This window comes from Austrofundulus limnaeus, unplaced genomic scaffold (assembly GCF_001266775.1).
Source record: "Austrofundulus limnaeus strain Quisiro unplaced genomic scaffold, Austrofundulus_limnaeus-1.0 Scaffold255, whole genome shotgun sequence".
NCBI lineage: Eukaryota > Metazoa > Chordata > Actinopteri > Cyprinodontiformes > Rivulidae > Austrofundulus > Austrofundulus limnaeus.
The window spans coordinates 196,883-210,289 of NW_013952657.1; the positions used below are offsets into that span (position 1 = coordinate 196,883).

Below are 13,407 nucleotides of genomic sequence, written 5' to 3' on the forward strand. Positions count from 1 at the left end.
ATATATATATATTGTGTTGCAATAGCAGAATAATACTATTTTAGTGATATTGCCAGGCAGAATTACAAGAAGAAAAACAATAGATGTTTCTGACAAAAATCTATGAAGTTGTGAAAAACACATTTTGGCAGTGGGCAGTGTATAATATCCATATCACAGACTAACAATTTGAATTCAAATGTCCTAGTTTTGTATATGCATTAGAAATAGATAAAAATAGATATTCTCTAATTGCTTTATAGCTTTATTGAATGGACTGCCACAGTGGTAAGTTTAGCAGGACATCTTTGATTCAGTATCTGCCTGTGCTTAGAGGCCTGTTTTTGCCAGAAACTCTCAGAGAGACTGGTCCTCCCTCATTGTCTGGATTCTTGATAGGTCTTTTGTTCTAACCTGTGGGTTTTCTTTTATTACTTGACAGCATCTACAGGGACAAGAAAGCAAAAGGAATATACTCTGCACTCTGCCTTGCAAAAAATGTAAATGGCTTAAAGAAATTCAAAAATGTGAAGCTTAGCTACAAAGTAAAACTGTGCATATAATATAGTTTCAACTTTAACTCTCAGTGTACATGATCTGCAAATTTGTTGTGCCAGGAAATAATTATTTTTAGTATAGAACTCAGAAATTTTAGACATAGTTTAATGAAAGCTACATTTTTTTTTATAAGATGTTTAGCTATTTTAATCTAAGCAGAGGATACAGTGTTTGGGTGTCTTACTTTTTACTGCTCACTCCTAGTCTATTTTTACCTTTACTTTTTGGCATATTTTATATCCTGTCACAATATCATAACTAATTTTGCATCATGCATGATAGCTCTATACCATTCCATAATTTAGTAAACCTTCTCTGACCCTTTGGCTCTCTTTTCATATGAAAAGGAAGTTGTCACATAATGTCTGTTTGTTTGTATCCACCTCACTGAGCTCACGGTCCCTCTTGCTCCCCTGAACCAGTCAGTTCCAGAGTTCTAACCTTCAATCCACAAAAGTGCTCTTTTGCTCTGCTTAGGCTGCACTCTCGTTGATGTACTTCCAGATGTGCTCGTGTGTTCGTGCACTTGTGTGTGCATGGCAAACCACCTCATGTGACAGCTGTGGCCATTTCAAAAGTGCACACAAAACCCAGCGTGCTTATTTTCAAAATTATCCAACAAAAAACACACAAATGCGGCTCTTCCACCGACAAAAATGTATAATCAGATTGGATAGTGTTAAGAAATTTAGTGACTACTGTTTCATCTCATCATTTGAAATAAGATTTATAGTAGGAATGATGTGAGTGAGACAGGAATAAAGGAAAAAGGAAATATGAGAACATGAAAACATACAGTTAAAATTTAAAAGTTGGAAACAAGTTTTTGTTTAAAGTCTGCAACAGTCGAATTAGTCTGCTTTCTCTGTCTCTCTCTCGCACACACACGCACACACACACACACACACACACACAACTCTGCCTTGTCACTGAGGCAAACAGCGAGGAGGAGAGGACACAGGGAGAGAGAAGGATGGTGATGTGTAGCGAAAGTGGCAGTGAGTTTTGGAGAAATGGCAGAAACCAGGGGAGAGCAGCCTCCATGCTCGTGACAGCAGCTGAAATCCAATCCACTTGAGGGAAAGGGAAACGACACCTCCCATGAAGGAAATGCACAGGGAAAACAAGGCATACGAAGCGGATGGTGGTGTTGGGGGGCATGAGGTAGAAATGACATAAAAATGACATAAAAAAGTCCTACTAAAAAAATCTATGTGTGGGAGAGTCAGAAAAAGAAAAGGACAAGGCAAAATGCACAGATTGTTTAGACATTTGAGCTTATTAGAAAAAGGTGAGTGTTTGAATGGTTTTTGGTCAGTGTGGGTGGGTTCTTCAATCAAACTGCACACAATGAGCCGATGTACGGTTGCGTCTCAGTAAACCCCATTCTTGTCAGACAGAACATAGCCAACATCCGCTGCCAAAAAGTTGACAGAATCATAAAAATAAAAATATTTTTTTAATTCAATGTAAGCTGTATTTTTGGCATTGTTACAGTGGTATTCATATCTGGGGCTGCAGTAGCTTGATGGTCAGTCCTGCAGTTTTATTATCCTGAGGCTGAAGGTTTGAGCCTAAATCGCTTCAGGCAGAGCATCTGGCCATCGCCAAATCTTTTGTGAGATTTGTTTGCTCTGGCGACCCCTGCAGAAGTGAGCAGCCAAAAGAAGAATAGCATTAGTTATTAGGCCTGTCGCGATAGTCAATAAATCAATTAATTGCACGATAACTTTTTTTGAGGTCGGTAAAAAAAAGACGGCGATAAGTTTCATTTTCCTGCTTGTTTGTTTACTTCGTCTCTCTCCTCTCTGCTCCGCAACACAGGAGCTCCGCTGACCCCTCCCCTCCTGTTTTCTTAGTGTGGGAGGAGTCAACTCTCGCTTTAGCGTGAGAGCTAGTTCCTAAGGAAACGCTTCGAAGCAGAACGCGGCTGCAGAAGTGTCGGAGAACTAGAACCTGGATTTCGCTGCGGAGGGAGGGAGGGAGAGAGAGACGGAGTGAGACAGAGTGAGAGAGAGAGAGAAAGAGAGAGACGGAGTGAGACAGAGTGAGAGAGAGAGAGAAAGAGAGACAGAGAGAGAGAAGGAGGAGAAGGGGTGGGGGCTGAAACTCCCCCAGACCCGCGACAAAGTCGTCAAGACTTTACCTGTAGCTCCCAAAAATACCAGGAAACTTAAACGCAGCATCTGTGTTTTAACAAAACACCCAAAAAACCAGTGGCTGTCCCAACAACTCATGAGGAAACCTCTGAACTGTCTGATTTCCTCCCCCGCAGCGCTCTGACTGTCCCCTCCTCACACACACACACACAGACACGTTTGTTCTTCTATCCTCATGGGGACTTTGCATTGACTTTCATTCATTTACCAGTATTTTCTATTACCATTTGACCCTAAACCTAGCCTTAAACTTTACATGGGATGTGAACTGGGCTTATGTCCCCATAAGAAACAGTGGGTCCTCACCAGGCTGTGTAATTTGCTTCATCTCTAAAGAGATGCTGCTCTTTAATTTTGTTTATTTACTGTCTTAGTTGTGTGTGGTGTTTAATTTACATTTTGTTGTTCTTTGTTGTTTTTTTTTATTCAAGTGCATTTTTTTGTTAGAGACTGAGAGTCCACTTTGTTAAACATTCTTTTAAAAATGAAAGTTTATTGATTTATTACACTTACACATTACGCTTTTATAATTATTAGTTGTAAAACGGTCACCAGGCAATATTATCGTTTATCGCAATAAATTTTGAGACAATTAATCGCCCAGCAAAATTTGTTATCGTGACAGGCCTATTAGTTATTATAGCTCTGTCTGAAACAACTGTAACATATTGCTATACAGCAAGGCGATTCTACTAAATTGCATGGGAGGGGGCCACAGTTACACAAAGCACAAACAGCTCAGGGTCCAGACATCTTGGGGGTGGGGGGTTTGCTGATAACAGTAGGGGAAACACCACAATACGTGTTTATATCTTTTACCTATTAAATTTGTTTACTTTGTTTCTTTGAACCATACATTCAAAATTTGCACTTAATTTAAAACCTATTTTGTCATTTAATTAAGTAAAAAAATAAATGAATATGTTTTACCTTTTTTATTGGCCATGCAGAAGTCACCTGCGGTCCAGATGTGGCCCGTGGGCTGCCAATTGAAAAGCCCTGCTATACAGAGTGTAGCATTGTGCTGTACTATGCTAATACGTTCTTCCATCGTAAAACCAAGCTTTTTGTGATTGGATTTATTTGCTCTTTGTTTTTTTGCAGACCTTGATGTTCCATTCCTCACTGTGCATCAGACCACTGGCGACATACGTGTTGGTTTCTATCATGAGAAGACTGTGTTCCTTCGCTGCACGGTCAATTCCAACCCTCCTGCTCGATTCATCTGGAAACGTGGCACCAGGATCATAGAACAGAGCAAAGACAATGGAGTGGACATCTACGAGCCTCTTTACACTCAGGTACACAGAGGGTCAGATACACCCGCAGGTGTGAGGTCACTTCCTGTTGTTCTTTCTCCTCCCCATAAGCTGAAACCATCTCCACATGGCTGCAGTCAGAGATGAATGTTTATACTAACTTTAAACATCAGTAGCGTTACCTTTCTACATGATGGCAAAGTAGATGAATTTAAAAAGAGGAGGAAGATACAAATTTTCTTCCCAAATACAATCAGAACAATTTTGTTAACAGTCCCAGGTAGAAGCTTGTTGGAAGATATATCAGCCACAGTAAGTCTTTATGTGGATTGGCAGCTGATTATCAGGGTTTGTAAAATACCCAAACCTATAAAGTTGGGTTGTGAGGGGGTCAGAAGTGTCAAAAGTATTCACATTCATTACTCAAGTATTGATACTTCTTTTGACATTGATGTACTAACTCACTACGTCCTGACAGTAGAATATGAGACAAACTCCTCCCAGTTCTCCTCTTGCCATTTGCAGAAATACATTGCTCCTGGTCAGAAATAGCCAATCAGAGCCTGGAGGAATGTCTTACCAGTGTCAATCACGCTTGAGTACGCATTGCTCACGCCCTTGCACTGCACGAGTACCGTTGTTCAAGCTCAATATTGCTGGTGTGCTGTAGATGTGATTTCTGAGAGTTTTGAATGTGCCACAACTGTTTATCTGCCATCACCGGTGGCCCTGCTGCAATATCAGCACATTCACGACAGGCTCAGAACTCCCTACTGCAGCTTTAAGGACAAAAGCTTTGGCCATGCCGCAGGGACCCGTAGTCCAGCCCCAAATCTAAATCTAAGGGCTTTTTGCCTATAATACTAAATTTATTATCAATTTAATAATTCTAAATTGTTGACAATTTTTGGATGCACTGGGCTGCTTGTTTCAGCTGCATATACTGTATATCTCTGCTATTGTCTTCATACTAGGGTACATGTATCTGATGTCTTTGCTGGGGGTTAGGTTAGGATAGGTTTTGTGTCATGCAGCAGGTGCGAAAGATAAACCGATAGTTTGTCAAAATAGCGTATATTTATATTTCTCACTCAATCATAATTAAATTCACTCTATCCAGCAGGTACCACATCTAGATGACAAACCAAAATGAAATAGAAATGAGATTAAAAAATGTTGGCTCAAAAATAATTACTCCAGTAAAGTATAGATAATCCAAATTTCTACTTAGGTAAAGTAACACAATATTTGAAAATATTTGTACAATGTCACTTCACACATCTGGTGAAGGTTTATCACAGTGTTTGTTTGACAGTGCTGATCTAACTGGTTAATCAAAAAAAAATTAAAGACTTTCAAACATGGTTTGAACTCAGTTTGAAAACATCATTATTGTGTTGTTGGTGTATCAATATTTGTAATGCAATGAAAATGTGGTGTGGGGACAAAGGATGTTTAAAATAAGGTTTTGGTTTTAACTGAATGATAAAATAAATATATTAAATGCATGTTTTTCAGGGCTTGTTTGTGTTGCTTGTTCCCTCTAGGGTGAAACTAAGGTGCTGAAACTAAAAAACCTGAGACCCAAGGACTTCGCTGATTACACATGTCAGGTGTCTGTCCGTAACGTGTGTAACATTGAGGACAAGTGGGTCAAATTTATGCTCACAAATGCTACATGTAAGTAATTTGTTGTGTTTTTTTTAAGTCATGCAAAGACAAATACTTGAAATAATATTTCCTATTGAATCTCTGGCTTTGATTTATTCCCTTTTTTATGTATTTGATACTCCATCTGACTTTTCTCTGCATGTTTGCGTTGTTTTGGCTCAGAATTCTCCTACCCTCTGTCTCTAGCTCTCTTTATAAAGTGTTTTCTGATTTTTTTACTCGAGGATTGTCTCATCTTCTCACTTTCGTCTTTATATTTCTATCTTTCTGTCTGTGAATTTTTCTTCCTCTGGCTTTTGACTCGCCGATAAAATTTCCTTTCTGTGTCTCTATCTTCTTCCTGCCTCCCTGTGTGCCGCATTGTCTGTCTGTCGAGTTTTTCTGTTGCTGAGAGCTCATCTCAGGGCCGTCAGCTGTAATTCAGTTGTCACGCTCCCTGTTATCTCCAATTCTCTCTGCGCCGCTCTGTCCATCTACACGCCACCGCCCAGCAACTCTGTTACTTACGACAACATTGTTGCCATTGACAGCCCTGTCAGGTTTGTTACGGTCAGACTGATACACCACCAGGGAAATACCCATGCTTTTGCATTCCATTTCAAATCTTCATTTTTTTTTGTCACTTTGTATTTTCCTTCATTTTTTTCCCTGCCTCATTTTTATAAATACCAATGAGCTCAAATATAAATTTGTAAAAGCTGCTTGATAACAATGCACTTTAAAGTATTTTATGTGGCCCTACAACAGTTGTATTCTGTAATTTGAGTGCAGTAATTGGGGTCTTTGCCAAAGTTAATGAATCAAGTTTCCTATAAACCAATAATACAGAGTTTGAGGCTCAATAGCCATGAGACAGAATGAAGAGCTTCTCATATAGGCCTATCTTTCTCATGGTGAAAGAGTCTGTACAAAAAAGCACAGCTATTGTGAAACAAGCAAACTTGCAATGATTGAATTTGCTGAAAAAAAGGCTCTTGGCTAGAAATGCTGTCTTACATGCCAAACTTACCTTCCAAACTTGCTGTGCAAATTAAAGTTTAATAGTCTCTTTAAGCAATAGTTTGACGTTTTCGGTAATGCCTCTTTTTTTTTTGGTATGCATTTTAGATGAAAAGCTCTACTGCACACTTTTTTTCTTTTCAGCAGCAGCAAACCAGCCTGCCTTGGCTTTGATCAAAGGTAACACAATCTGTCAACTAGCTCCTCTAAGGCTTTTATAGTTTAAACATGCAACAGATTTATTGCATCAACAGAAAAAGTGAATCATTTAAGCAGCAAGTCGTTGACAGTGACCAAAATGTAGAGGTGATATCAAACTAAGAAGCATTGTGGAAAAACCTGCCATTTGTTCCAGAGTCAGGTCATGGGGCAGCAGCAGGGGTGGGCATGACCTCTCTTTCCTTAGCCTCCTCTTCCAGCTCTTATGGGAGAATTATATGGGATAAATCTTGTGCCAGCAGGAATTGAATTTGAATTGCTCAGATTGAATCTGAATGTGCATCATTTGAAACTGAATACATTGGTTTGAAAACGAATTTTACTAAATTGAAAATGAATTTAATGGTGTGAAACTGAATTTAAAGTTTTGCATCTGAATTAATTTGCTTTGAAACTGTATTTTGCTCCATTAAAATTTTAGTTTGACTACTTTTACTTTCAGTTCCATAATTCAATTTCAGGTCCAAAACACAGATTTTTGTGTCACACATCCTGGTCCTTGAGAAAGCCAGCCAGAGTAATCAAACACAGATCCACAGATTTATGTTTCACTTTGGTGAAGTTTTCCACCTTCTGTAATGTAACAGAGTTGATGCAATCCACCATAAAAGTGACAAAAACAGACAGTTTAGACACAAGTTTGTTAAAGTGTTTTTGGAAAGAGAGATTATCATCCAAGGTCACACCCAGGTACTTACAGGAGTTGACCATTTGAATTTCTGTCCCTTTTACAGTTTTGGTTGTGGGTAATAAGCAAAGGTAATGACTTACCACCTGAAAACAACATGAGTTCTTTTTTCATTCAAAATTAATTTAAGCTGAGTCAGATTTGACTGGACCTGATATAATGCAGATTGAAGAAATTTGAAAGTTTGTACTAGAGAATTGGAAGAACAGTAAATGATGACATCATCTGCATACGAATGATAGCTTGTAATAAGTTCCTGCAAACACCATTAACATATATAATGAATAAAAGTGGTCTTAGAATTGAGCCTTGGGGAACACCTTATAGGGTGACTTGATGTGAGCTGAATAAAAAATAAAATAAATAAAATAAAAATTGGGGGAAAAGTCCAATACAACAACTACATGAAACATTTCAACCACAAACTGTAAAGTAAATTAAAAATAATCTAAAACAATACAGAATACAAAAAATGTAACATATAATATAGGAAAAATGTAACTTTAAGACAAACTATCAGGAAAATAGTTCAGATCTTTTTAAGTGTGAAGCAGTGAGGTTCTTTAGAAACATTATGAACAACTGATATCTTACCTGATGTAGGTAGGTTTTGAATGACATCAGTTTGAACCGTTTCATCAGAATGATGAGCTAACAGCTAGTGCATGTAGGGCAAAAATAAAGTGCATCGCCACCATCTTAAAACAATGTCAACCTCAAAAATGCCACGGTGGTTCCTCCAAACCTTTAAACCACTGTCAGTTTTGAATTACATGATAATTTCAGAAGAAACCTCCTGATATTCCTGTCTGAAGTGAGCCAGGCTGCACAAAAAATCTACAGCTGGATCTATAGTGTTCTAAAAACTACCATGCAAAGCAAAATTGATGGCTTTGTAAAAGATTACAAAACAGCATTCGCATACACTGCTATGATTTATGTATGTTATTTATGTATATTTATGATATTATTGCTTAACCAGGCAAATCCTATTAAGATCACATAAACCTTTATAAATGGAGGCCTGAGCCTGAAGGCAACCTAAACATGTTTTTGACAGTGAGAGGAAACTGGCATAGAAATCCATGTAAGCACAAAGAGCACATGCAAACTTCACACGGAAAGTTCCCAGGCCCAACCTGGGGATTCTTGCAGTGAGGCAGCTGTGCAAACCACTGATCTACCGTGCTGTCCTCATATCCAAGTTGTTTTAAGATTATAGCATTTCACATTGGCTATTGTCCACATTAGCTAAACATTCTGGTCCAAATTAAACTCTGTTTTTTTTCCAAACAGATGTCATTCAAAGAGTTGTCAACAGGTATAATAGTAACTGTTTAAAACATTTCCACAAAACCAAAATTTTAAGGGTTTGAACTATCTTTTTACGTGGAGAATATATGGTCATGGTTCAGATAATGGGTATTAGAATAAAACTAGAATGATAATAATAATAATAATAATAATAATAATAATAATAATAAATGATAACCATCAGACTTAATATTTAAAATGTCACAATTTGTTTTTGGTTTAATGTCATAAAAGTGGTCAGTCGAAAAACAAACAAGTCGGTGAGGAAACTGGTCTCCACAGATCTTAAGGCTTGCGTTGTGTGTAATGGGTGTTTTTCACTCCCAGAGCTGCAGCATTCCTCACTTCTCCTTTTGGGCTCCTGCAGCTGAGATCAATCGTATCACGACAGTGCAGTCAACACACACACACACACACACACACACACACACACACACACACACACACACACACACACACACACACACACACACACACACACACACAACAGCTACAACAATAACTGTCTGACCAGCATTGGGGCTCAGGGACTGAGCAAAACAACCAATCTGTCTGGACCTCACAACCCCAAAGACTGATGGTGAAGCTCTGCTTAGAGTGTGTGTGTCTTTATATTTGCTACATGGACAGGGCCACCGCATGACAGTTTGTGTGACACAAAGAAAGAGACAAGTGGTTGTGCATATGTGGGTTTTGGTCTTCAGTCCCTACCTCTGCAGACCACAGAGACAAAAATAATGATGAGGACCGCTGAAATAATGACAAGTCAGGACTTTATTTTAAGGCAAATTTTCTTTTTTCTTTTTCTTTCTTTGTTTTTTGTTTTTATGTGTAAACTAGATAATTTGCATTTCCTGTGCAAATACAATTTCAATGCTTAATGCTGAAGGATTTTTGCTGAAACTAGCCTAAAATAGCTTTAAAAAGTGTGAAATAGCTGAAATTAGAACAAAGAAACAAAAAGAGCATGTTTTCTGAATTAAGCAATAAAAAGCTGAAATCATCACATAAAAGCAAATTTAACTGAAAAGAAAGTTCAAATTAGCTAAAAATTAAACAGAAAACAGCTTAAATGAGCAGAAAATAGCTAAAGGAAGCATAAATAGCCTAAAATAGCAAAACAGCTGAAAGAAGCTTGAAGGGGCACAGAGAATATTAAATTAGCAAAAGCATAGCAAAAAAGGCCAGAACGACAGCTAAAAATGCACAATAAAATCTAAAATCAGCTAAAAAAAACACATCCAAACAAAGGAAGATAAAATTAGCACAAAGAAATTGAAAAAGTAGAACCAGAACAAAAGTTAAAAAGTTCAGTAAAGATTTATAAGTATTTTGGAGGGATTTAAGGATGTTGGAGACAGCTTCATTCATTTTCAATTTAAAAAACATGGCAGGAAAAGCTATTATCTCAAAAAGTATGAATTGCTGAAGTACCGAAGCAGGAATGTTATGAAGGAGCTGACTGGTTTAATATATAAATTGTACAAATACAAAAAATGCAGAACAAGAAACATGACAAAAACAATCTACAGAAGAAAAAAATATCTAAACTGTGTGAATGCTTTAGATGCATTCACACAATGATCAAATTGCCATTACAAGGAATATGCCCAATTCTCACTAAAAATGTTGTCTTACACATTTATTTTATCTGGTTTAGTAACATTTTTATCATGATCATGTGATTCCATGTTGTCACATGGTTTTCTCATGTAGAAAAAAAAAGTGATGAAATAATATGATTTACCTGTAAGAGGATCATGTTGTGAAGGAGGGATTAAATCTGACCCAAAATGTTTCCAATAGCCAGCTGAATTAAAGTTTTTACATTTATGTTGTAAAATAATGTATGAATGTTGTGGTGAATAAAGCTCCACCATGTTAAAATGTAGATTTTCTAAATAGATTTTCCACTCCAGCCATCGCAAACTGTAAGGTTTTTTTCAAAATCAATACACGTTAGAGAGTTTTCAAATGTATTTTAAGGGCTGTAACTTTTATAAACTTTGGAAACTCCAACAAACAGCTGCAGTTGTCATCAGTCATATTCCATTTATCAGATATTTTTCTTTCTTCTTTCTTATGCTGGTTTAAATGAAGCAAATCTGAAGTCACACAACATGCCACAAATAATCTTACTTCCAAATGTCAGTGTCAAATATGTTCAACAACAGAATCACACTATGTTATGTTTAAACCTGTTGACAACATTTTAGTAGATTTCATTGCAAGCTTGATTAATAAATATTACAACTCTTGTTACAGAAGTTGTTTCAGTAATAGTGGTACAAGCATTCAATATATGATGAGATCAATAAGAGGCAAATCTGGCTACATATGAAACTCTCTTCAGAAAATGAAAGCCAGTTGATAATCCATAATGATCCTTAGTACAGTAAATCCTCTGAAAGGACATTGTGCTCCATCAGTGTAATGATATTTTCATGTAAAGCCATCATTTATTACTGAGAGAGGTCATGTGAGGGGAAAAGAGACACAATAAACACAGTTATCATCTTTTAAACCAAGAAAGGGTTTAAATTTGATTTTGTTCCTTGTTTAGTCAATACATTCTTGATGCTAATATGTTTTTATTATTATTATTTCTATACAGATCCACTGACATGATAAGTGATTGTTGATTTAAGGACAACTTCAACAAACACTGATCATGTACATTCCTGGTTTTTCACTGTCGATTTTAAAATTTAGTCCAGAAATCCCTGTATGGACAAAAGCAAAAATTATTGAACTACTTACTTTTTTGTTTTTAATTATATTTTTATATACATGTATTTTTTATGAAAGGTTCATTATTTTTGTTTACTCACGTTTCAGTCATGCACCTTTCTGATTTTGATATTTGCTGTTTTAAGACAACTTTATCGTTTGATGGCTTGAATGAGAAGGCCGCACTTTGAAACAAAAACTGCTCTGATTTTTTGTTTACTTTTTTCTTTCTTCTCTTGAAGCTTTTTCAGTTTTACATTCAGGTTTGCTCATGCCATTCTGACAAAATATAAAGGCTGTGCGAGACTCATTATCACCCAGCGTAAGGCACAGAATAGTTCTTGTGATGTCAGTGTAGACGATGAATAAAAAACATTTCTGTTTCTGTTTTGGTGGCTCTTTATCCTAAATGAAAATACAAAGTTACTGACAAACAGAATAAAGAAACCTTGTATCATGCAGCCAGAAAACAAAACAAAAATTATGAAAAAAGCATACAGACCTTATATTTCTGCCCAAAATGACCTCATACAGCTCTTTTTAGCCTACCTCACAAATCAGTTCTGTCTCAGACACATACACACAACACATAGACAGAGGTAGTGAACAAAATTGTGGAAGGAAAAAGGGATGTGACATAAGCACAGAGATAGGAGAACAATAAAAGAAAACAAAACCCCGATATTAAATATATACAGGCGACAAACTGACAGAGAGAAAAATAAGAAAGGATGTGAGAAAGTCTGAGTGAGGAAGAGAGAGACATTTGTTACCTGGTTGTAAACCGCTGCGCTGCACACAAATCCCATTACTTTGTGAAGTGCGCTGGCTGATCCCACCATTTCCATCTCCCACGCATCCCCAGGAAATATAAACTGTAATTCTCAAATCTTCAGTTCCTCCTCCCTACTTTACTTTCTTTTACCCCGTTCTAGAGATTTTCTCTGCTGTATAGTGTGCAGTTTTAAAAAACACAACTTTCTAAAATGTTTTCTCTTGTTTTCAGAGCATTTAAAAGTTGCTGGGAAACCAATATAAAATTAAAATTAAATTAAAAAAGAGAATCATGAAGTTCCTCGTGCCGTGGAACCTGAACTCCATCTATTTTCCTTTACACAGTTTTATTGTTGCAGTGATAATTGTCTTTTATATTTCCAACAATTTAGCTCCAAATTCAAGAGCAAGTCTCTGCAGTCACTGAGTGGGAGTGTCTTGTTTTGTGGGAGAAGTTTGTCCAAGATGTGATTGATCTGTTTGACCTTTGGGGGTGCAGTGTGTTAAAGACATGATTGTTCAGATTGACTATTTTAGGTGGGGTTTGAAGAAGCCATAAAAATTTGGTTTGATGACCACTGGTCAACCGTGGGGACATGTAACTTGGTCAAAATGTCCAGAAAACATCTACATTTTAAATACAATTATTAATTTTAGTCATAACTCAAGATAGGAAGCTAATAACCCAGGGGTCTGCAACCTTTACGATCAAAGGAGCCATTTCTGCTCCTTGGCTCACTGATAAAATGTGTTCAGAGCCGCAAAACAAGCCACAACTGTGATTATCAACTGGTGGTCCGTGGGTTTTTTTCAAGGCCTTTTCAGGAACCTTTATGGCCTGTGGAGGTGACATTAAAAACAAAAAATATGTTGTTAATTCTATTATTCATTATTACGTTTACACAACAGGACAAATGAAAAGACCATATTGATGTAAACAAGAAAAATACTGTATATAGTTTTTTTACCAATCTTCAAAAAAAATGTTCAACTGAACTATTCAGGTATACATTTTTTTCTAATTCTTATTATTATGTATTTTCAAATTATTTAAAGG

At 36.8% G+C, this 13,407-nt stretch overlaps 1 protein-coding gene across 2 annotated transcripts in view; it reads left to right on the forward strand.

Moving 5' to 3' along the window:
* The window catches only part of mdga1 (MAM domain containing glycosylphosphatidylinositol anchor 1), a 276,568-nt gene that overhangs the window by 171,053 nt on the left and 92,108 nt on the right, over positions 1-13,407 (forward strand). For both annotated transcript variants that reach the window (XM_014020516.1, XM_014020517.1), the window contains exons 5-6: positions 3,801-3,997; positions 5,503-5,635. In XM_014020516.1, coding sequence (XP_013875970.1) covers positions 3,801-3,997; positions 5,503-5,635 — 330 coding nt within the window. The remainder of the gene's footprint in view (positions 1-3,800; positions 3,998-5,502; positions 5,636-13,407) is intronic.